Source organism: Jaculus jaculus, chromosome 6, assembly GCF_020740685.1.
Source record: "Jaculus jaculus isolate mJacJac1 chromosome 6, mJacJac1.mat.Y.cur, whole genome shotgun sequence".
Classification (NCBI taxonomy): Eukaryota; Metazoa; Chordata; class Mammalia; order Rodentia; family Dipodidae; genus Jaculus; species Jaculus jaculus.
Window position 1 is genome coordinate 31518048 of NC_059107.1, and position 25458 is coordinate 31543505.

At 47.0% G+C, this 25458-nt stretch overlaps 1 protein-coding gene across 2 annotated transcripts in view; it reads left to right on the plus strand.

The window, feature by feature from the left end:
* Cdhr2 (cadherin related family member 2) overlaps positions 1 to 25458 on the plus strand; it is a 57264-nt gene that overhangs the window by 26174 nt on the left and 5632 nt on the right. For both annotated transcript variants that reach the window (XM_045153323.1, XM_045153324.1), the window contains exons 12-24: positions 11 to 244; positions 1547 to 1702; positions 1790 to 1951; positions 2158 to 2219; positions 4237 to 4480; positions 10834 to 11073; positions 13776 to 13845; positions 14098 to 14703; positions 20551 to 20622; positions 21008 to 21057; positions 24218 to 24369; positions 24511 to 24619; positions 24701 to 24789. In XM_045153323.1, coding sequence (XP_045009258.1) covers positions 11 to 244; positions 1547 to 1702; positions 1790 to 1951; positions 2158 to 2219; positions 4237 to 4480; positions 10834 to 11073; positions 13776 to 13845; positions 14098 to 14703; positions 20551 to 20622; positions 21008 to 21057; positions 24218 to 24369; positions 24511 to 24619; positions 24701 to 24789 — 2246 coding nt within the window. The remainder of the gene's footprint in view (positions 1 to 10; positions 245 to 1546; positions 1703 to 1789; positions 1952 to 2157; positions 2220 to 4236; positions 4481 to 10833; positions 11074 to 13775; positions 13846 to 14097; positions 14704 to 20550; positions 20623 to 21007; positions 21058 to 24217; positions 24370 to 24510; positions 24620 to 24700; positions 24790 to 25458) is intronic.

Below are 25458 nucleotides of genomic sequence, written 5' to 3' on the forward strand. Positions count from 1 at the left end.
TGTACCGCAGGCCACTGAACAGAACTTCAACATCTTTGGGCAAGTGGCCAAGGTAAGCATATGGATCACCATAAGGGTGACCGACGTCAATGACCACAAGCCAGAGTTCTACAACTGCAGCCTCCCAGCCTGCTCCTTCAGTCCCCAGGAAGCTCAAATCAACTTCACGGGCAGCGTGGATGAGCATGCCTCAGCCCGGATCCCCATCAGTGATCTCACCATGGTGGCCTACGACCCAGACCAGGCAGGCACATGGGAAGGGGTGTGGGCAAGGGAAAGCAGTGGGTGGTGGCTGGGGGAGAGGTGGACAATGATGCCAGAGCATGTGGCAGGATGGTGAGCTGTGCTCAGTGAGTAATGGATGATGGAGATGCTGCCAATCACTGAATTGTGGAGAGTTGCTGTTTGGAAATGTGGAGTGGTTTATGTTGAGTGGGCGGGTAGCATTGTTTACGAGGCGATCCTGGGTGATGTTGAGCAGAGGCAGTGTGGCATGGAGGTTGGTGTTGGGTGCCAGGGAATGATGTTTATAATTCTGGTGCTATTGGCTCTGAGTGGCCAGGGATTTGGGGAAGCAGTGGGTACTGGAAGATGATGAACGGTGTTGTGTTTAGCGTGAGCTCTGAGTTGACTGGGAAGGAACTTACATGGAGGTTGGTATTGAGTGGCAAGTAACATGTGTAGGGGACCACGGATGGCATTTGGTGATGCGGAGTTAGAAAGGTGTTGAGTTGGGGTCGTCACTGGCGGCACTAGGTTGGTGGGTGTGCTGAGCTGGTGGCTGGTGTTGAGGGGTGGCTTTGGGGAGCAGGGTGGTGTGAGTGGTGGCTGGTAAGAATATTTTTTATTTTTATTTATTTATTTGAGAGTGACAGACAGACAGAGAGAGTAAGAGGGAGGGAGAGAAAGAGAGAGAACGAGAGAGAGAATGGGCGCACCAGGGCCTCCAGCCACTGCAAATGAACTCCAGACACATGTGCCCCCTTGTGCATCTGGGTAACAAGGGTCCTGGGGAATGGAGCCTCGAACCGGGGTCCTTAGGCTTCACAGGCAAGCGCTTAACTGCTAAGCCATCTCTCTAGCCCCTGGTAAGAATTTTTGATGAGGATACTTTATGTTTGTTTGCTTGTTTTGGTTTTTGGAGGTAAGGTCTCACTCTAGTCCAGGCTGTCCTGGAATTCACTATATAGTCTCAGACTGGTCTCGAACTCACCGTGATCCTCCTACCTTTGCCTCACAAGTGCTAGGATTAACAGCGTGCACCACCATGCCTTACCCAGGGATACTTTATGGGAGTGAGAGAGTGTGGCCAGCCTCTGTCTCTCCCCAAAGCTGGGGCAATGCCCTGATAAGGTCACATTTGGAAGGACAAGCAGCCAGCTCAGTCCCCTGTGCTCTGTTCATTGCCTGTCTTTTCTAAAGTCCCTCTGCAGAGTCCCACTGGGCAGGACTTCAGGAGGGGCACAAGGGCAGAGACTGGTGGAGATGCAGGTGGGTGATTTGTAGGGTTGGGTCTCTACTATACAGCCCCCCCCTATTTTTATAGGGCATAAATGGTACCTTCATACTGTCACTGGAGGGCCCTGATGCCCAAGCCTTCAGCGTGTCCCCAGAGCGGGCAGTGGGCTCTGTGGACGTACACGTGCTAGTGAAAAACTCAGAGATGGTGGACTATGAGATAAAGACGGTGATGCAGGTGGAGGTAAGAGTCATGTGGAGGCGTGGGTTTGGAGGGGTAGAGGGCCACAGGTCAACTAAACTGTTACATTGCTGCCTCTTCTGTCCTCAGGTCGTGGCCACTGACTTGGGCAGCAAGAATTTCTCTGTTGCTACAGTGACCATCTATCTTAGAGACATTAATGACCACAGGCCCACATTCTCCCAGAGCTTGTATCTCCTCAGTGTGCCAGAGCACAGTGAGACAGGCTTTGTGGTCACCAATAGCATCCATGTGAGTGACATGTATATGGCTCCACCAGGCTGGGAGGGAGAAGCAGAGAAGGGCAGATTTGGGACTGGGACCCTGCCTGTCTCATCTGAGGTCATCAGACCCCAGCAAGCGTTTATACGTGTGGGAGCGTGATGTGTGGGGTGTTCATGTGTGAATGCATGTGTGTAGGAGCCCTTCCTTAGTGACCCCCCATCTCTGCCTCGTAGGCTACAGACCCAGACACGGGCTTGTGGGGCCACATCACCTACAGTCTGCTCCCAGGAAATGGGTAAGCTCTGAAGAGTGGGCAGGGAGCTGTGCCTGCCTTGCCATGGGGCTAAGGTGTGTTTATTTCTATGTCCGTTTTGAAAAAAAAAATAGGTAATTAGTTTTCCTTAACTGTAACAAAGTATTTGAGGCACAATACTTAATAAAGGAAGAGGTTTGGCTTAGAGAGATGGCTTAGCAGTTAAGGTGCTTGCCTGTGAAGTCTACAGACCCAGGTTTGATCCTCCAGTGCCCACAAGAGCCAGGTGCATGTGGTGGCGCATGCATCTGAAGTTTGCATTTGCAGTGGCTAGAGGCCCTGGTGTGCCCATTCTCTGTCTTCCCTCTCTCTCAAATAAGTAAATAATTTTTGTTTCTTTTGGTTTTTCAAGGTGAGGTCTCACTCTAGTCCAAACTGACCTGGAATTCTCTATGTGGTCTCAGGCTGGCCTTGAACTCACCATGATCTTCCTACCTCTGCCTCCCAAGGGCTGGGGTTAAAGGCATTTGTCACCACACCTGGATAAATAAAAAAAAAAAATTTTTTTTAAGAAGAGGTTTGTAGCCAGGCATGGTGGTGTATATCTTTAATCCCAGCATTTGGAAGTCAGAGGTAGGAAGATTGCTGTGACTTCAAGGCCAGCTTGGGACTACAGAGTGAGTTCCAGGTTAGCCTAGGCTAAAGTGAGACCTTATCTAGGGGGGCCCAAAAAAACCCAAACTTCCACCCTGAAAAACAAAAGAAGAGATAGAGGCTCAAAGGCATCAGATGGTATCAGCTGTGTGCCATGTGAGGACTTTAAGGTGGGTGGCATCACAAGGTGGGACCCTGTATGAGAGGGAGAGATCACAGGACAAGATAGGAAACCAGAGGGAGAGGAGTGGCATTAACTTCCTACTAGCCCCATCTCTCTCTATCTCTTTGGCAAAGATGAAAGCTTTTATTCAGGCAAAGCATGAGATGTCCGTGCTGACTCACAAGAGAGGAGCACAGCCAACCTGAGTTTTCAGGTAATGGGCTTTAAAGGGCTTTTTCAGTTGAGGGAAGGTGAGGAAGGAAAAAGAACTCCTTTGTTAAGTTGAATAAAAAAAAAAAATTCCTTTCGGGGAGGTCATTACTTTAGCCATTTAAAATAGCTAAGGTGTGAGACCAGAACAGTGACCAGGTGATAAGGGGGCAGAGGAAACCATGACCTGGGCATTGTTAGGCAAGGAAGGGATAGTGGCTGGGTGGTTTCTTGAGGAATGTGGACAATCCTTATGCCTCTGTCACCATTCTGTTGTCCTTGGTGACTCCATCTTGGGAGTCCATCTCTGCCTAACATTCTAGCCTTTTGTTAATGATAAGAGGCAAAGGTTAATTTCTCTTTTGTAGTATCTTCATGCTGACAATAGGGGCGATGAGTTCTTACAGGAGAGGCTGGCTAATGGGTCTCCCTTCAGGGCAGGTGCTGAGGAGGCAGTTTCATGGTGGCTAGAGGAGGCAGAGTGGTGAGATTGAAAGTGAGCATCCTCCATCAGCACCAGTGTAGCATGCTGGTATGACTTGGTCCTGAATAACCTTGTTCACAGTGTGCGATCATTTAGAGGGTGACAGGCCCAAGGGCTAGCCACCCCCTAAATGATCACACACTGTGGATAAGGTTTCCAAGACACAAAACCTGAGGGGACACACTAACGCCACGCCCAAGGTGTAGCCACAAGTATGTTGGAACTGTTACATGAGTTGCACTAAACTATGTCATTTTTATTATTATTTTTATTTACAAGTACAGAGTGAGAGAGAATGAGCACGAGAATGCAAGTGGGCACACCAGAGCCTCCAGCCACTGCAGACAAGCTCCAGATGCACGCACTGCTTTGTTCATGTGGCTTACGGGGGTACTGGGGAATCATACCTGGGTTGTTAGGCTTTGCAGACAAGTGCCTTAACAGCTGAACCATCTCTCCAGCCCCCAGCTACGTCATTGTTGATCTGAGATTCAACTGTAAATGCCTAATCTGTCATTTTGTTTGTTAAATCTGGCCACCATGAGCAGAGATGACCTGTTTGAAGTGGACCCGGACACAGGGACAGTGACAGTGAAAAATGGCACACTGTTGGACCGGGAGAAGCAGGCTGTCTACTACCTCACAATGCAGGCCACAGATGGGGGAAACCAGTCCAGTACCACCACATTGCAGATCACCCTGTTGGACATTAATGACAACCCACCCGTTGTCTCTGGCTCCTACAATATCTTTGTGCAGGAGGAGATAGAGAATGTCTCGGTGATCATCCAGGTAGGAGCTGCTCCGGGTCTGATAAGGAAGGCAGGAAAGGGGGCCCATGATGTCCCCGGGGTGAAGTCTGAGCTCTGTTGTGTGGCCGGCCCTGAGAAAGTTACTCTGTCTTCAGAAAACAGCACTTACAGTCAGTGAAGAACGGAAGAAAACCTTCAAAATCAAATTGATTTATTATTATTATTATTTTAATTTTTTTAATTTTTATTTATTTGAGAGAAACAGACAGAGAGAAAGAGGCAGAGAAAGAGAGAGAAAGAGAGAGAGAGACAGAGAGAGAGAGAGAGAATGGGTGCACCAGGGCCTCCAGCCACTGCAAACGAACTCCAGATGCATGCGCCCCCCCTTGTGCATCTGGCTAATGTGGGTCCTGGGGAACCGAGCCTCGAACCGGGGTCCTTAGGCTTCACAGGCAAGCACTTAACTGCAAAGCCATCTCTCCAGCCCATTATTATTATTATTATTATTATTATTATTATTATTATTTTGTGAGGAGAGAGAGAGAGAGAGCATGAGTGTATGGATGTGCCAGGGTCTCTTGTCACTGTAAATGAACTCCAGATGTATGTGTCACTTTGCATCTGACTTTATATAGGTGCTGGGAAATCAAACCCAGGCCAAAAGGGTTTGCAAACAAGCACCTTTAGCCACTGAGCCATCTTTCCAGCCCCATAAATTTTATTTATTTATTTTTACTTTTTTGGATTTTTGAGGCAGTGTCTTAGTCTATCCCTGACTGCTGGTATATAGTCTCAGGGTGGCCTTGAACTCACAGCTATCCTCCTGCCACTGCCTCCTGGCTGGGATTAAAGATGTGTGCCCCCATGCCCAGCTCCATAAGTTGCCTTTTTATCTACATATTCATGACTAATTTCAAAAAAAAAAAAAAGATTTGAAATGGCTTACATAAAAAGTAAGCTCCATTTGGCCAAGCATGGTGGTGTACTCCTTTAATCCCAGCACTCAGAAGGCAGAAATATCGACCTGAGTTCGAGCCACCCTGAGACTACATAGTAAATTTCAGGTCAGCCTGGCCTAGAGCAAGACCTTACCTCAAAAAAATCAAACCAGGCTGCAGAGATGGTTTAGTGGTTAAGGCGCTTGCCTATGAAGCCTAAGGATCCAGGTTCAATTCTCCAGGTCCCACGTTATCCAGATGCACATCGTGGTACATGCATTTAGAGTTAGTTTGCAGTGTCTAGAGGCCCTGGTGTGCCCATTCTCTCTCTCCCTCTGTATCTAATAAATAAATAAATAACAATAAAAAATTAAAAAAAAAAACAAGCCAAACCAAAACAAAATAAAATGAAAAAAATCCCACGCATGGGCTGGGTGTGGTGGTGCATGTGCTCAAGGAGGTAGAGGTAGGAGGATCACTGTGAGTTTGAGGCCAGCCTGGAACAAGTCAGACTGGGCTAGAGTAAAACCCTACCTCAACAACAACAGGGGCTGGAGAGATTGCTTAGTGGTTAAGGCACTTGCCTACAAAGCCTTCCCCAGTAACCCCATAAGCCAGATGTCCAAGGTGACGCAGGCGTCTAGAGTTCGTGTGCAATGACTAGAGGCCCTTGTGTGGCCCGTTCTCTCTCTTTCTCTGTATCTGCCTCTTTCTCCCTCTCTCTCCCTCTTAAATAAGTAAATATTAAAAACAAACATTCAAACAAAACCCACTTATGGGGCTGGGGAGATGGCTCAGAGGTTACAAGACGCTTGTTTGTAAAACCTGCCAGTCAAGGGTCCAACTCCCCAGCCACCCACATAAAGCCAGACACAGAAAGCAGTGCAAGTGTCTGGTGTTCCATTTGCAGTGGAAAGAGGCTCTGGCATGCTCTCCACCCCCACATGTACAAACACACACACACACATGAAAGAGTGAGTTGAATAAACGATGCCCCGACAGAACTGAAACAAAGGCCGTGTGGGTGAGGACGAACAGGGAGGAGTGGGAAAGAATCGGTCCCATGACAAAGTAAGCCAGCTCCAAGACCCCTACTTTGCACCAGGCCTTCTGCAGCCCCCAAAGCAAATCCACTGTGATCCTCGTCCCTGGGGACTAACCAGCACAGTGTCACCTGTGCTGTCAAAAGTAGCGAGGTAGAGGGCTGGAGAGATGGCTTAGCGGTTAAGCGCTCGCCTGTGAAGCCTAAGGACCCCGGTTCGAGGCTTGGTTCCCCAGGTCCCACGTTAGCCAGATGCACAAGGGGGCGCACGCGTCTGGAGTTCGTTTGCAGAGGCTGGAAGCCCTGGCGCACCCATTCTCTCTCTCTACCTCTGTCTTTCTCTCTGTGTCTGTCGCTCTCAAATAAATAAATAAATAAAATATTTTTTTAAAAAAAAGGTAGCAAGGTAGAGAGCTGCAGAAGTGTAGATTGGCTATGAGGCAGAAGGCCCCAGGGTAGGGGACAGCAGCTGCAAAAGGCCAGTGGCACGGAAGAATGGGCATTCTGTGCCTTGGCTTACCCCAGTGCAAACCAACACGTGTTTAGGGCCCTGGCAAGGCAGAAGCACAGATGTGAACACACACACACACACACACACACACACACACACACACACACAGGAGAATTAGATCACTAAGATGTTAAGGTACGTGCCTGCAAAGCCTAACAACCTGGGTTTGATTCCCCAGTACCCACATAAAAGCCAGATGCACAAAGTAGTATTTGCATCTGGAGTTGGTTTGCAACATCTGGAAAACCCAGGGTGCCCATTCTCCTTCTCTCCTTGGAAATAAATAAATAAAATATATTTTTTAAAAATAGCATTTAGGGGGCTGGAGAGATGCCTTAGCAGTTAAGGCCTTTGCTTGTAAAGCCAAAGGATCCTGGTTCAATTCTTCAGGACCCACGTAAGCCAGATGCAGAAGGGTGCACATGCGTCTGGAGATTGTTTTGCAGTGCCTGGAGGCCCTGGCCCGCCCATTGTCTCTCTCTCTCTCTCTCAAATAAATAAAATGTATTAAAAAATAGCATTTAGGGGCTGGAAGTATGTCTTAGCAGTTAAGGTGCTTGCCTGCAAAACTAAAGGATCCAGGTTCGATTCCCCAGGACCCACATAAGCCAGATGAAGAAGGTGGCACATGCATCTGTAGTTTGTTTGCAGCAGCTAGGGGCCCTGGCACACTCATTCTCTCTCTCAAAAAATAAATAAAAATAAAAATATTGGAACAAAGATAGCATTTAGCTGGGTGTGGTAGCACACGACTTTAATCCCAGCACTGAGGAGACAGAGGTAGGAGGATCACTGTGAGTTCAAGACCAGCCTGGGACTACAGAGTGAGTTCCAGGTCAGCCTGTGCTAGAGTAAGACCCTACCTTGAAAATAAAACACAACAAATATAATAAATAAATAAAAATATAGCCTTTAAGTAGTTATCCTGGGAAAGTAGATTTTTTTTTTTTTTGAGGTAGGGTCTCACTGTAGCCCAGGCTGACCTGGACTTCACTATGTAGTCTCAGGGTGGCCTTGAACTCACAACGATCCTCCTATCTCTGCCTCCCAAGTGCTGATTAAAGGCGTGCATCATGCCCAGCTGAAAGTAGAATTTTTGGACTTCAAATTGTATTACATTTAAATTTTTATTGAAAGCTGGAGAGATAGCTTAGCAGTTAAGGCGCTTGCCTGTGAAGCCTAAGGACTCATATTTGACATTCTAGGTCCCATGTAAGCCAGACACACAAGGTGATGCAAGCATGCAAGGTTGCACATGTGCACAAAGTGGCACACGTGTCTGGAGTTTGATTTCAGTGGCTGGAATGCCAATTCTCTCTCTCTCTTTTTCTCTCTCTCTTCCTCTCTCTCTCTCACAAAAAAAGGCCAGTTTGTTGGGCTTGCCACAAAATAAAAATAAAAATAAACATAAACAATTAATTGAGTCAGGCATGGTGGTGCATGCCTTTAATCCCAGCACTTGGGAGGCAGAGGTTAGGAGGATCATCGTGAGTTTGAGGCCACCCTGAGACTACAGAGTGAATTCCAGGCCATCCTGAGCTAGATACTCTACCTCAAATAAATAAATATAAAAAAGAAACAAATTTATTGTGTGTATATATGTATGTGTGCACACGTGTGTGCATGTCACGTGTGTAAGTATGCATGTGGAAGATAGGGGACAACCTCAGGTGTTGTTCCTCAGTTGCCATCTACCTCTATTTGATACGAAATCTCTCATTGGCTTAGAACATGCCAAGTAGACTAAACTAGCTAGCCAGCAAGCTCCAGGAATCCCTTTGCTTTACCAGTTCCGGGATTACAAATGCATGTCAGCTATCTAGCTTTTTTTTTTTTTAAATGGAATTAAATTTATTTATTAGAGAGAGAGAAAGAAGCAGATATATATAGAGAGAATGGATGCCTTAGGGCCTCTAACCATTGCAAACAAACTTCAGATGCATGTACCACCTTGTGCATCTGGTTTACATGAGAACTGGGGAATCGAACCTGGCAAGTGTCTTAACCACTACACCATCTCTCCAGGCCCCCTTCAGCTTTTTTATTTTTTCAAGGTAGGGTATCACTCTAGCCCAAGCTGACCTGGAAGTCATTTGGTAGTCTCAGGGTGGCCTTAAGCTCATGGTGATCTCCCTACCTCTGCTTCACAAGTGCTGGGATTAAAGGCTTCCCCTCCAGCTTTAAAAAACATATTTTATTTATTTGTTTATGGGGGGGGGAGAATGGGCACCCTGGGTTGCCATTGCAAATGAACTCCAGATGCATGCCCCACCCTGTGCATCTAAACCTGGGCAGCAAGGCCCTGTAAGCAAGTGCCTCCAACTGCTCAGCCATCTTTTAGGCCCTCTGTAGCTTTTATTTATTTGTTTATGAAAGAGAGAGAGGGAGAGAATTGGCATACCAGGGCCTCCAGCCCCTGAAATCAAACTCCAGATGTGTGAGCCACCTTGTGCGAATGTGCAACCTTGTGCATCTGGCTTACATGGGATCTGGAGAGTTGAACATGGGTCCTTAGGCATCACAGGCAAGTGCCTTAACTGCTAAGCCGTCTCTCCCGTCCTTCTTCAGCCTTTTGATGTGGCTGAAGTTGTAGCACAGATCTGTACTCCTCATGCTTGCATGACAAACACTTTATAGACTGAGCCATCTCCCTCCCAGCCCTATTTTACAGGTTTTTAAAAATGATTTTTGGAGCCAGGAGTGGTGGTGCATGCCTCAAACTCATGACAATCCTACCCCTGCCTCCTGAGTGCTAGGATTAAAGGCATACACCACCATGTCTAGCTCAGTTTATTAAAAAAATTATTTTTATTTATTTATTTGAAAGAGAGAGAGAGAGAATGGGCACACCAGGGCCTCCAGCTGCTGCAACTAAACTCCAGAGGCATGTGCTTCCTTGTGCATCTGGTTTATGTGGGCGCTAGGGAATCGAACCTGAGTCCTTAGGCTTCTCAGGCGAGTGCCTGAACTGCTAAATCATCTCTTTAGCCTTATTTTACAGTTTTTCTTAAAATTTTTATTTATTTATTTATTTATTTGACAGCAACAGACACAGAGAGAAAGACAGAGAGAGGGAGAGAGAGAGAATGGGCGCGCCAGAGCTTCCAGCCTTTGCAAACGAACTCCAGACACGTGTGCCCCCTTGTGCATTTGGCTAACATGGGACCTGGGGAACCGAGCCTCGAACCGGGGTCCTTAGGCATCACAGGCAGGCGCTTAACCGCTAAGCCATCTCTCCAGCCCTTATTTTACAGTTTTTAAAATGATGCACAAGAATTTGTTTGCAGTGGCTAGAGGCCATGACATGCCCATTCTTTCTCGCTCTCTCTCTTTCTCTCTGTCTGCCTCTTTCACTCTCTCAAATAAATAAAAATAAATAAGTTTAATATATATATATTATACATATTTAATATATATATATATATTATATATATTTTTAAAAGGCTGGACATGGTGGCACATGGCATTAATCCCAGCACTAGGGAGGCAGAAGTAGAATCGCCCTGAGTTCAAGGCCAGCTTGAGACTACATAGTGAATTCCAGGTCAGCCTGGGCTAGAGTGAAATCCTACCTTGAAAAACAAAACAAAAGCAAACAAGCAAACAAACAAAAAAACCCTGAAACAACAACAACAAAATGTTGAGTACAGCAGCTCCTTGTGGGAAGTAGGGGCGTGGCTCTCTTGCCAGAGCTTGGCCTGCAGGGAACCTTGAGATGGTTGCGTGAGCTGTGCTGTGCTTCTCAGCCAGGAGCTTGGAGGCCAGAGCCATTGCTGGTCTCCTATTGGCCCCGGTCCATCACCAGTCCACCCCAGACTAGTGCTGGAGGGCGGGCAAGGCTGCTGGGCCTGAGAAGCACCTGGAGACCTGACGCCCGCGATGATGTCATCTCGTGTGCACAGGCTGATGATGCCGATGAGCCTGGAACCGACAACAGCCGCCTGCTCTTCACCCTGCTGCCGGGACCCTACAGCCACAACTTTTCCCTGGACCCCATCACAGGGCTTCTCACGAACTCGGGACCCCTGGACCGAGAGGCCATAGACCCTGCCCTGGGGGGCCGCATCGTGCTGACTGTGCATGTGGCTGACTGTGGCGTGCCTTCCCTCAGCACCAATGTCAATGTGACTATCAACGTCGAGGTATGGGCCAGCTTCTCGGGGTGGGGGGGGGCATTCCCATGCAGACACCAGCCCTCTACCTCTGACACGTGCCACAGATTTCTGCCTGGTGCAGCGCAGTGGGTTGGAGTCACCAGCTAGGTGGGCCCTGGCCGGTCCCTCGAGCTTCTTGGCCCTTAAGTCAGTAAGATGAAGGCAAAGACAGTGTGAATGAATGAAAGAATGAATGGGCATGTTCCAAAAAGTCTTACCTAGAGAAGGCACTCAGAGTGATTAGCTCTGTCACCAAAGCCCTTCCTGGAACCCTCATGTCGCCCACTACCATAGAACAGTCAAGGGCAGATGAAATGTGACACCAATTATGTCTGCCACACATCAGGCCCTGCAAGGTAGGTACGGTGACAGCCATTTCATGAGAGGAGTTGGGACCAGGCGTGGTGGTGCACACTTCTAATCCCAGCACTTGGGAGGCTAAGGCAAGGGCGGTTGAAAGTTTGAGGCCAGCAGGGGCTACATAGCAGATGGCTCTGAAAGGGAACATATTTAACATATAATATAAATGTATGAAACTTTAGGGGCTGGAGAGATGGCTCAGCGGTTAAAGCACTTGCCTGCAAAGCCTAGTGACCTGAGTTCGATTTCCCAGTACCTGCGTAAAGCCAGATGCACAAAGAATGCTACATCTGGGGTTCATTTGCAGTGGTGGGAGGCCCTGGGGTGCCCATGCCCTCTCTCTCTCTGCTGGGCGTGGTGGTGTACGTCTTTAATCCCGGCACGTGGGAGGCAGAGGTAGGAGGATCACTGTGAGTTTGAGGACACCCTGAGACCACATAGTGAATTACAGGTTTGCCTGGGCTACAGTGAGACCTTACCTCGAAAAACCAAAACAACAATAACAAAAACATGGGTGAAAGTTTAAAATAGAAGGACATAGAGCCAGGTGTGGTGGAGCACGTCCTTTAATCCTAGTACCTGGGAGGCAGAGGCAGGAGGATCACTGTGAGTTCAAGGTCGCCCTGAGATTATATAATGAATTCCAGGTCAGCCTGGGCTAGAACAACACCCTACCTAGAAAAATAAAAGGAAATAAACTAAGAAGGAAGAGGAGGAAGAAAGAAAAGAAAAAAGAAAGCTAGAGAGGGTTCCATAATGGAAATCTGAATCTCATCGGTGTGGCTCTAAGGCTGCCACCAGCCTGCCTGTCACCTTCCTGTGAGAAAAGGCTGTCATGAATATCTACCCCTACAGCAACCACGATGCGCATAACCCCTCAGGTCCGTGCAGTGCGCAGCAAGTACCACTGCACAGAGAAGTTGTGCAGTTACCTTTTCATGCCTGGCACAAAGCACCTGATCAAAAGCAGCTTCTGCCAGGCATGTTGGCGCACGCCTTTAATCCCAGCACTCGGGAGGCAGAGGTAGGAGGATCGCCATGAGTTCGAGGCCACTCTGAGACTCCATAGTGAATTCCAGGTCAGCCTGGGCTAGAGAGAGACCTTACCACCAAAACAAAACAAAATAAAACAAAAAGCAGTTTATGGGAGGAAAGGGTTTATTCTGGCTTACAGGCTCAAGGGGGAGTCTCCATGATAGCAGGGGAAACATGGATGAACAGAGGGTGGACATCACCTCTACCACAGCAGGTGGACAAGAGCAGCAGGACAGTGAGCCAAACACTGGCAAGGGGAAGCTGGCTGTAACACCCATAAGCCCGCCCCCAACCGTACATCCCCTCCAGGAGACTCCAATTTCCAAATTGCCATCAGCGGGGTACCTAGCATTCAGAACACAGAAGTTTATGGGGGACAAATGAATCAAGCTATGACAGCAGCCTTCTATGTCACTGGATTGAGATGTGGCATATTCTGAGCTAGGCATGTTGTCAAACGTCTTTAATCCCAGCACAAGGAGGCAGAGGTAGGAGAACCACTGTGAGTTTGAGGCCAGCCTTGCACTACAGAATGAGTTCTAGGTCAGTGTGGGCTGAAGTGAGATCCCACATTGAAAAAAAAAATAGCAAATCCCCAAAAACAAAAGACAGGAGAGATGTGCCACAAAAAAAGGAGGAGGAGGAGGAGGGGGAGGGGTAAGAGGAGGAGGAGGAGGAGGAAGTAGTGTGTGAATGGACTTAGAGATACTAATTCCATAGAGATACTAATTCCATTCGGAAACAGGTACAACAACCAGGAGAAGTCAATAGCCTCACGCATAGGGCCCGTGACGCCATGTCTGAGAAGTCACCTCAGCCAGGCGTGTTGGCCACTCAGAGGGATTGCTTGAGTGACCAGATTAGATTTAGATAATGAGACCCCCTCCCCACCCCAAAAAGGAAGAGAAGAAAGGAGAGGGAGGAGAGCAAAGGAATGGGGAGAGGAAGGAGTGGGACAAGGCTGATGAGAGAAAGTGGGGACAGAAGGACGGGTCACCTCAGGTTCATCAGCACTGAGCTGGTCATAGGGTCTGAAATATGAGATGTGACACTGAGCCAGCTGAAGACACAGCCCCCCTGGAAAGCAAGGACTAGACTAGTGGGCTGAGGCCAGACAGGAGGTGGTGTTTCCTGGTCTTCTAGCAAGGCTCTTTCCCCATTGGGGAGCAGGCAGTGCTGTCCGAGGGATGGAGAGTGTAAGGTTGTGTCTGTGACAGGGGAATTACTGGCTCTGGGGACAGTGAGCCCTTGGAGCTACAAGGATCTCTGGTACTCAGACCTGCCTTTCTCTGTAGGACATCAACGACAACATTCCCATCTTCAACCAGTCTGTCTACCAATTCTTTGTGAAGGAGAGGGAACCAGGTACGTACCCTCTGATTGGACAGGGCACTAGCACTGAGCCTCAGAGCTGAGCAGTGGGGTTGGCAGGCAGAGCATGCATCCAAGGCATCTTGGGCAGGGCCTGGCTATGCACATTTGACAAGGTGGCATTGACGGAAGGGGGCACGACACCAATAAGAGCTATGCTAACAGCTCTATCACAGGGCTGGCCTGGAGTGCTCAGGACCTGACCCCTGCACAGGGGTCCCTTCAAGCTGTGTCTCTTGTCCACAGGCGTGCTGGTGGGCACGGTGGAGGCCTGGGATGCAGATCAGACGGAGACCAACAACCGCATTAGCTTCAGTCTGAGCGGGACTGGCGCCAACAACTTTGTACTCCGAGGCTCTGTGCTGGGGTCTGGGAGGGCACAGGGTCAGCTCTGGCTGTTCCCGGATGTGAGCCTGGACTACGAAGAACAGCAGTTCCTCGAGCTGACAGTGAGTGCAGAGAACCCAGGCCCCCAGGGGCATGAGGCCACGGCAGAAGTTAACGTGACCGTACTGGATGTGAACGACGTGCCACCCACCCTGGATGAAGCCTCACTCCAGGGTATCCATGTGTTTGAGAATGGCTCACAGCATGGCCAAGTGGCTGAGGTGGTGGCCTACGACGTGGATACCGAGGCTGACGTGGAGATACAGCTAGTGAACGTCATCTGTACCAAGGCTGGCGTGGATGTGGGCAGCCTGTGCCATGGCTGGTTCTCCGTGGCAGCCAACGGCTCCGTGTACATCAATCAGAGTGATGCCATTGACCGTGAGGCCTGTGATCTGGTCACACTGGTTGTGCGGGCATATGATCACACCACCGATCCCCGCTTCGAGGCCTACAGTAAAAATGGTGAGGGAGCCTAGATCAAATGTCCAGAAAGGACACTTAAGTCTGGCTTCAGATCCTGGCTTCAACCTCCTCGGCTGTGCCACGGCTGTATCTGTCCTCTCCAGGCTTTGGTTTTCCATGTCTAATGGCAGAGGCTGCTAGGGGGAATGTGAAAATCGTGAGAGGACTTATGTGAAATGGGTAGTGCAGTGCCCGTGTGCAGGAACCTTTAACACTACCATTTTGTGTGGTGGAGCTAAGGAAAATCACCTTCTAAGCTGGCTGTAAAGTCATCTCACACTCCCAACACCAAGCAGCAAGGGCCATATCAACAGAGTGTAGTGCAGAGCTATTCAGACACATTTAAAGTCTCTCTATGTTTTTATTTTATTTATTATTTATTTATTTCGGGTTTTAAAAAAATTTTTTTTTGAGATAGGACCTCACTGTAGCACAGGTTGACCTGGAATTCACTATGTAGTCTCAGGGTGGCCTTGAACTCATGGCAATCCTCCTATCTCTGCCTCCTGAGTGCTTGCATTAAAGGCATGAGCCACCATCCCCAGCTCTTTCTTTGTTTTATTCCTGCACAATCTATGATTTAGGTGATGCCCATTCAATTAAAAATGAGGAAACTGAGGCACAGGCTGGGTGTGTTTTCTTAAAATTTTTTTTGAGGTAGGGTCTCACTCTAGTCCAGGCTGACTTGGAATTGACTATGTAGTCTGAGAGTAGCCTCGAACTCATGGTGAACCACCTACCTCTGCCTCCCAAGTGCTGGGATTAAAGGCGTGTGCCACCAAACCCGGCTTAAATTTATTTATTTTTTATTGACAACTTCCATGATTGTAGACAATAACCCATGCTAATTCCCTCCCTCCCCCCACTTTCCTCTTTGAAAATCCACTCTCCATCATATCCCCTCCCCCTCTCAATTAGTCTTTTATTTTGATGTCATCATCTTTTCTTCCTATTATGATGGTCTTGTGTCAGGCACTGTGAGGTCATGGTTATCCAGGCCATTTTGTGTCTGGAGGAGCACGTTGTAAGGAATCCTATCCTTCCTTTGGCTCTTACATTCTTGTCCCTATGATTTTTTTAATTTCTCTGGTACCTGTTGTGATGGTGCATTTTTCATCTCTAATTTTATTAATTTGTGTCTCATCTCTCTTTCTTTTGATCAGATTTGCTAAGGTTTTTCAATCTTGTTTATCCTTTCAAAGAACCAAATCTTTGTTTCATTGATTCTTTGAATTTTATTTCTATTTTATTAATTTCTGCCCTAACCTTCTTTTAAAATTAATTCATTTTTTATTAACAACTTCCATGATTATAAACAATATCCCATGGTAATGCCCTCCCTCTCCCCCAACTTTCCCCTTTGAAATTCCATTCTCCAACATGTCCCTTCCTCCTTTCAATCACTGTCTCTTTTATTTTGATGTCATTATCTTTTACTTCCTATCATGATGGTCTTGTGTAGGTAGGGTCAGGCACTGTGAGGTCATGGATATCCAGGCCATTTTGTGTCTGGAGGAGCACGTTGTAAGGAGTCCTACCCTTCCTTTCCTCCACCTCTACTGCAATGGACCCTGAGCCTTGTAGGGTGAGATAGAGATATTGCAGTGCTGAGCACTCCTCTGTCACTTCTTCCCAGCACCATGATGCCTTCTGAGTTATTCCAAGATCACTGCCATCTGAAAAGAGAAGATTCTCTATCAAAAGTAAGAGTAGCATTAATATAAGGGTATGAACATTAAGAGAAGTGCTTACTGGGCAGTTCGATGAGCATAGTATATACATTTAGCCAGAAGCAGCAGATGTTACACCCCTAGGGCTCATGACTACCCCTGTTCTAGGATTCACTATCAGGGATGTATTTTCTCCCAGGGAGCAGGCCTCCAGTCCAATTAGAGGGCAGTTGGTTTCTACAATGACAGACATGCCACTAGTGCAGCCATTGGCTCATTTGGCCTGGCTGGCCAAATATAAGGCTTGCAGTGTCCACTGTTGAGTATCTTCACTGGTGATTTCTCTTTCTCCCATTGAACTGCATTCAGAATAGCTTCTTCCAGCTTTCTGTCAGCTGGTCTACATGGAGGAGGTTATCAGCTCAGTTTTAGCAAGATTTCTCAGTGGCCTTACAGCTCAAGTATGTGGAGACTTCGGCAATATGGTTTATCATCTATTCCTGATGGGAAACCAAGGGATAGTTGTTATCTTTCAGAACTTGGAATACATCATTTCAAGCCCTTCTGGCTTTTAAAGTTTGTGTTGAGTAATCTGCTGTGATCCTGATGGGCTTGCCTTTGTATGTGACTTGATTTTTCTCTCTAACCGCTTTCAATATATTTTCTTTGGTTTGTGTGTTTGGTAGTTTAATTATAATATGGCAAGGATAGGTTCTTTCCAGGTTTTGTCTGTTTGGTGTTCTAAAGGATTCCTGTATCTGCATTGACACCTTTTTCCCAATTTGGGGGAACTTTTCTTCTACAATTTTGTTGAAAATGCCTACTATGCCTTTGGAGTGAAGTTCTTCTCCTTCTACTATATCCTGAATTCTTATGTTCGATCTTTTCATAGTGTCCTGAGTATCCTGAAATACGATTCATTACCTTCGTATTAGTTTGTCTTTCTCTTTGTTGGACTGTATTAGATCTGCCACCTGGTCTTCTAGTTTAGGTATTCTGTTCTCTCCTTCATCCATGCTACTTGTGAGATTTTCTGTGGTTTTCATTGTTAGTATTTCTGACTGGTTTCTCTTTATTATTTCTATTTCCATATGCATGTCTTGTATTGACTTCCTTATTTCATTAAATTGTTTCCTGTGTCTTCTTTGATTCCTTTGATTTCCTCGAGCATATTTATAATCATTTTTTTTTGAAATCTTTCTCAGGCATTTCCTCTAAATCAGTCTCACTGGAGGTCATTTCTGATGGATTTATGCTTTTTGGTGGATTTATATTGTCTTGAATTTTTGTGTTTCTTGTATTATAATGTAGGGGTTTTTACATCTTGGATTAATTTAATTCTTGTCTTTTTAATTATCTGCAGTATTATTAGATGTATCAATCAATCTGATATTATATATCTTCAGTGTAAGAGCGAGCTTGGGGTGCTAGGTGTGGCTCTTAAGAATCTCAGGGGTTGCCGGGCGTGGTGGCACATGCCTTTAATCCCAGCACTTGGGAGGCAGAGGTAGGAGGATCACTGAGTTCAAGGCCACCCTGAGACTACAGAGTGAGTTCCAGGTCAGCCTGAGCTACAGTGAGACCCTACCTCGAAAAACAAACAAAAAAAAAAAAAACCAAAAAAAAAAAAAAAAAAAGAATCTCAGGGTGACCGCAAAAGTGACCCTAGGTGTTGGGTTTGCCTGACATGAGAATATTCTAGTAGACTGGGTGGAACAAAATACAGGCAAATCCTAAAACTTAACTAAACAATATACACATTCAGTGAAAACCAGCACAGAGTATTTATGCAAGAGTAGGTAGTATGACAAACAGATCCTCTATCAAAGTCACAGTCCCAGGATGTGTGTGGCCCACACCCTTCATCCTGTCAACTGGGAGGCTGAGATTTCAGGTCCGTAGAGGGCTCCAAGTCAGCTTGTGACCAAGTGAGACCCATCCCTAATGAACGACAGAAGAGGAAAAAAGGCACAATAAATCAGGAAGCAACAGATGACTAGCCCCACATATAGCTTGGTTAAGAATGGCCAATCTGATCATCCATCAGATTTAACATACAATTTACCCTGACATGGAAGGTACCCCCACTTGTGTCCCTCCTTGCTGTTTTGTGGGCTCAGGTAGGCTGGCTGGGTGGGTGGGTCACTGCTTTGATTGCCTGTGCCGAGTGCTGTGTAGGTGAGCTCCCTTCCCCAGGTCTCTGGTGCTTGCTGGCACTTGCTTTGGCAGTGGGGGAAGCAGAGGCTGTGGATGGTGGCTATAGTTCTGTTGATCCTCACAATCCTCTTCCTCACTAGCTACTCCACTGGTCCCTGCTGTCATGTTTCTTGAGTTTGTGAGGAGGCTGGTGTGAGTAGAAAATCCTCTCACCTGGCTTTTCCTGCAGCTCAGGCTGAGCCTGGCGGCTGTGGCTGTGCAAACCTGGTGCTGCTGCTGCTGGAGCTGCTTCTGTGGTTTCTAGATGCTCTGGATCTCTGCTACTTCTCTGCTCTGGTTGATAATTCCTTATACCCCAATCACTTTTTAGCATAAGAGTGTATTTTGCTGCATTTTTTTCTTTGTTTGTTTTCTTTTTCTCCACTATGCTACTTTGGCTTGGTTCCTATGCCACCATCTTCTGGGTGTTTTTGTTGTTGTTTGTTTGTTTGTTTGTTTGACATAAGGTCTGACTCTAGCTCAGACTGTCCTGGAATTCACTATGTAGTCTCAGGGTGGCCTCAAACTCATGGCAATCCTCCTATCTCTGCCTCCCAAGTGTGCTGGGATTAAAGGCATGCACCATAATGTCTGTTTTTTTTTTTTCAATTATTTATTTATTTGAGAGAGAGAGAGAGAGAGATAAAGAGAGAGAATGGTTGTGCCAGAGGCTTTAGTCCCTGCGAATGAACTCCAGAAGCATGCACCACCTTGTGCATCTGATCTACATGGGTCTTGGGGAATCGAGCCTTGGTCCTTTGGCTTTGCAGGCAAGTGCCTTAACCACTAAGCAATCCCTCCAGCCCTTGTTTGTTTGTTTTTTGGGGGTAGGGGCTCCCTCTAGCTCAGGCTGACCTGGAACTCACTATATAGTTTCAGGGTGGTCTTCTGCTCACAGAGATCCTCCTACCTCTGATTCCCAAGTGCTGGCATTAAAGGCATGTGCCACCATATCTGGCTTGGGTTTTTTTTTTTTTTTTTTTTTTTAAGAAAGAGAGCAAGAGAGAGACAGAGAGAGAGAGAGAATTGATGTGCCAGGGTCTCAGCCACTACAATTGAATTCTAGATGCTTGCTCCTCCTAGGGGTATTATATGACCTTGCGCTTGCCTCACCTTTGTGTGTTTTGCATATGTGGGATCCAGAGAGTTGAACATGGATCCTTAGGCTTGACAGGCAAGTGCCTTAACCACTAAACCATTGCCCCAGCCCTTGGGTGGGTTTTTTGATACAGGATCTCACTTTCTAACTTAGGCTGGCTTCAAATTTATAATCCTCCTACATCTGCTCTCCAAGTACTGAGATTGCAGGTGTGTGCCACCCATTCCTGACTCTGGCTGGGTATTGAAATAATGATCTGACCCAGAAAATGACAATATGTATAGACATACAAATACATGACTATATTAATGCATTACAAAATGCACACATGCACATATATTATGTATGCATTCATATATACATCCTTACATAATATATATTTATGTATACATATGTATATACACACACTTTTCTGGGTGTATGGAGAATCGAGCCCAGGTCCTCAGTAGAGAAGTGTGCTGTCATTAAACCTCAACCCCATCCATATCTCTACGTAAATCTATATATCTCTTTATGTATCTATCTCTCTATGTATCTATCTCTCTATGTATGTATGTATGTATGTATGTATGTATGTATGTATGTATGTATCTATCTATCTATCTATCTATTTATCTATCTATCTATCAATCATCTACTCTATGTAAAATGTCCTGGCCAGATCTCTGATCAGCTGTTACACTCACTCCCTGAAGTCTGGGGATGGCATTCACAGCCTGGCAAGCCAGAGAAGACTGTGTGGGCACACCTGGGTGAGAAGTAGAGGAGGGCACTGGATGGATGGCACATGGGAAGGAGGCTGCAGAAAACCTGCTAAGGCCTGGGCGCTTGGGGGTCAAGATTTTTCCCAGAGCCTTGAGCCCCATGACTTCATTTCCCCAGGGAGTCTCCCCATCACCATTGAGGACAGGAATGACAATGCACCCTACTTCCTGCCTGACAATCAGACTTTTGGTAAGTGAGCAGCAGCCTAGCTTCACCCTGCTCCACCCCGTGCCACAAGATCACCCTCAGGCCAACCCCAGAACCTCATTAGGCCACAGAGGGTGGGTTGGAGGGCTCTGGCCCACCTCAGCATAGGGTTTGTGGCTGGAGGAGAACACTTGATTTTTCACTTCAACTTTGTCTCATCTAATGGCTGTTCTGAGTCAGGTTCCCCCTCTTTGGGCTTCGGTTTCCCCATCTATTCTATGGGAGGTGAATGCCTTGCAAACTACTCAGTCAGGGACAGCTGTAGTAGGATGTTTTGGGGGCAGAGGCAGGTTTGGGGAGCAGAGCCTGAGTTGGGCTTGTGGGCACTGTCCCAACAGAGCTGACCCTTTCCTGCTTCCATTTGTAGTGATCATCCCAGAACTAGTGATACCTGGCCAACAGGTGGCTTCTGTCCAGGTGAGTCCTTGGCTTCAACTTTTGTCAATCTCATTAGTCCAGGGGACACAGGATTAAAGCCTTCATGTTTTTCAATTGCCCCTTAAATGTTTGAGCCCAGGGGTGGGAAGATGGCTCAGCAGTAAAAAGTGCTTGTTTGTGAAGCCTGCCCACCCAGTTTTATTTATTTAATTTTTATTTGTTTTGGTTTATCCTTATTTATTTATTTGAGAGCAACAGACAGAGAATGAGGCAGAGAGAGAGAGAGAGAATGGGCGCGCCAGGGCTTCCAGCCACTGCAGATGAATTCCAGATGCGTGCGACCCCTTGTGCATCTGGCTAACGTGGGACCTGGGGAACCGAGCCTTGAACCGGGGTCCTTAGGCTTCACAGGCAAGCGCTTAACCACTAAGCCATCTCTCCAGCCCCCGTCCAGTTTTAATTTCCCAGGCACTCACATAAACCAGTCACAAAAGAAGTGGTGCAAGAATCTGATGTCCATTTGCAGCCAGAAGAGGCTCGGGCATGCCACACTTCCATCCCACACACAAGCAAATAAATAATTTTTTTTTTTTGGTTTTCTTTTTCAAGGTACAGTTTCACTCTAAGCTAGGCTGACCTGGAATTCACCATGTAGTCCCAGGCTGGCCTCAAACTCATGGTGATCCTCCTACCTCTGCCTCCCCAAGGGCTGGGATTAAAAGTGTGCACAAAGAAAACCTTATGCATTTAAAATATTTGAACCCTAGAAAGAAAATGTATGGGCTATAATGCTTCCAAGTGCAAAGCCCAGGACACTGTCTGATTGATGTGGCCCAATTTCATTAATTGTTCAGTTTCATATTCATAAAAATTTCATGACCATAAATACTACTTTGCAGGCTAGATTTCCCTGACTATGCCAAAATTCTCGAGTATGATGAGAAACCATAGCCAATTGTAAATTAAATGACTTCCTTCTAGTTAAATTGTTTCCTGAGGAAAATTATAGTAATGCTTTCAATTTGTTATGGTGTTGGATGTGGGAGCATCTATTAGAGACCATGGCTATGCCAAGTGGAGTAAGGCTGGACCTGCCATGCTGCTCTGGAAGTTCTTGACAAGTTGGTATCCATTGGCAAGCAGTATCCAGGTGTTACACCCTGTGATTGGAAAGACTATGGGTGTAGGAGATGTCCAGGCCTGACCTTCTCCATATAGGGTTGAGGGTGTCCTCAGGATGAGAAGTCTCCTAGAGCCTCGATTGCTCCTCATACAGTAAGAACAGCATTTTTCCCTGTCTAGATCCTTTCAAGCCTTAACACAGTTTCCCAGTCCTCAGCCAATTCCAGTCCAGTGTTATGATTTGGTCATCATGGCTTTTAACTGTTCCTTAAATGGACTCCTTTTTGCAAGTAGCTGCCCAGCTGTTCGGCCTGAACATAGAGGTCTGGTTGCCTGTTACATTTCTCTTGAACAGGCATTGAAATGAAATAAAATGTTTGTGCCTCTTAGTTCCGTTCTGGTCCACTAGGGGAATGCAGTCTCATTGTAGCCCTGAAATGAGGGCTCTAAAAGCAAGAAGGACACAGTAAGTGCTTAGAAAAGCTGAGCATGGCTGTGTTTGTGAGCTGTTATATATGTGCTTGGCAGTTGGGGGGAGGGAAGCAAGGCAGGATTTCTGAGTGGGAGGAACTTCGGGCAATGACCTATTAAATTGGGGTTCAGGGGCAAATATTGTGCCAATGTGGATGCGCAGAGTGAGTTTGCTCTCTAAACAGCATGCACTTAAGGGCTGGAGAGGTGGCTTAGCAGTTAAGGCACTTGCCGGTGTAGCCTAAGAACCCATGTTCAACTCCTCAGGTCCCCTGTAAGCCGGATGCACAAGGTGACACAAGTGCAAGGTTGTGCATGAGCACAAAGGGGGCGCACGCGTCTGGAGTTCGATTGCAGTGGCTGGAGGCCCTGGCGCGCCCATTTTTTTTTCTCTCTTTCTCTCTTTCTCCCTCTCATTAAAACAAAACAATACAAAACAGAGCCAGGCATGCTGGCGCACACCTTTAATCCCAATGCTTGGGAGGCAGAGGTAGGAGGATCATGGTGAGTTCGAGGCCACCCTGGGACTACATAGTGAATTAAGGTCAGCCTGAGCTAGAATGAGACCCGACCTCACAAAAAAACAAAGAAAAAAAAAAGCATGTGTTTTAGTAGCATGTGTATGGAGGGGAAAGAAGTTACTCTTATCATCTCAACACTTAAGAGGAGAAGGCAGGAGGATTTTAGCATCAACATCAGCCTGGACTACATATGAAGTTCTAGGCCAGTCAGGGTTACATAGTGAGACCTTGTCTCTAAATAAATAAGAAAGAAATAAAGAAATAAAGAAATAAAGAAATAAAGAAATAAAGAAAGAAAGAAAGAAAGAAAGAAAGAAAGAAAGAAAGAAAGAAAGCAAGCAAGCAAGCAGGGCTGGAGAGATGTCTTAGTGGTTAAGGCATTTGCCTGGGAAGCCTAAACACCCGAGTTTGATTCCCTAGTGACCACATAAGACATAGGTGGCCCATGCATCTGGAATTCATTTGCAGTGGCTGGAGGCCTTGGTGCACCCATTCTGTCTCTCTCAAAACAAGTAAATAAAAATACTTTTTAATTTTTAAATTATTTATTTATTTAATTTATTTATTTGAGACAGAGAGGGGGAGAGAGAGAGAGAGAGAGAATGGGTGTGCCAGGGCCTCTAGCCACTGTAAATGAACTCCAGAGGCATATGCCGCCATGTGTATCTGGCTTATGTGGGACATGGAGAATTGAAGCTAGGTCCTTAGGCTTCACAAGTATGCACTTTTTTTTTTGTTTATTTTTATTTATTTATTTGAGAGTGACAGACAGAGAGAGAAAGAGGGAGAGAGGGAGAGAGAGAGAGACAGAGAGAATGGGTATGCTAGGGCCTCCAGACACTGCAAACGAACCCCCTTGTGCATCTGGCTAATGTGGGTCCTGGGGAATCAAGCCTCAAACAGGGGTCCTTAGGCTTCACAGGCAAGTGCTTAACTGCTAAGCCATCTCTCCAGCCCTAAATAAAGCATTTTTTATAAAGCATATGCTTTATGGGGTGGCCACTGGAGTTTCTGGTTGTGCTAGGGATTGAGTGGCTTCTCCTGGCCTGGCCCTCGATGTTGTTCATATCCACCCTTTCTCACAGGCCCGAGATGAGGACTCAGGAGGCAACGGGGCCATCACCTTCTCCATCCTGCAAGCGGATTTCATCTCCACACATGGGACCACCACTCCAGCTCAGGGCTTCTTCAGGGTCATCACCTCAGCGGAGGCCAGCCTATTCACTGGCAGTATTGTGTAATGTTGTGGCACCTGGAAAGTTGGGATAGGAATGGGGGACCAAGGAGACTTCAGGCAGGGAGTCTCCACCCTGGGACATAGATTGGTGAATTCCTGAGGGGGCTGCTGGACCGAGCTCTGTCTTCAAACTCCCCGTAGGCTGGTGACCAACCTTGATTCCACACTCCAAGGCATTTACCAGATGAAAGTCCAGGCTGAGGACCAACCTCCCATGGATCCAGTACTGAAAGCCCAGACCACTTTGAATGTGAGTGTCTGCAGCCAGCCCCAGTGTCCTTTGCTGGCCCTGTGACCCTGGTGCCTCATCCCTGTCACTCTTCTTGCCTAGCTCTTCACAGTGGACCAGAGTTACCGTGTGAGGTTACAATTCTCTACCAGCAAGGAGGATGTGGGCGCCCATGTAGAGGAAATCAAAGCGTAGGTCTGGGAAGTAGGGGAAGGGGGCTGTGGGGAGGATGGGGCTTAGGGGCCTGGTCTCTGACAAGACTTAGATGTAATGTCTTTCAACCCTTTCAAACCCCATCTTTGATCCTACTCCTGGATAGCCAGAAGCCCATGCCCAGCCAGGATGAGGCATAACAGAGCTGCCAGGTATAGTGGGGAGAACTGTGCCCTGCAGGAAAGGACTGTCCCGGAAGAAGGGATTACCTTTTGTAATTTGTACAGAGGTGTCACTTGCCCAGGCAACGGGACCAACCTACCCTTTTTAATTTTTTTATATTTTTATTTGCAAGCAGAGAGAGATAGAGAGAAGAGAGAGGCGCAGGGAGAGAGACAGAGAGAGAGAGAATGGGTGTGCCAAGGCCTCTAGCTGCTGCAGATGAACTCCAGATGCAGGCACCACTTTGTGCATCTGGCTTTGTCTTGGGGAATCGAACTAGGGTTGTTAGGCTTTGCAGGCAAGCACCTTAATAGCTGAGCCCTCTCCAGCCCAATTTTTTTTTTTTTTTTTGAAGTCGTTCTTACTCTATCCCAGGCTGACCTGGAACTTACTCTGTAGTTCCAGGCTGGCCTCAGCCTTGTGGAAATCCTCCTACCTCAGCCTTCCAAGTGGTGGGATTAAAGGCATGCCCACCATGTCTGGCT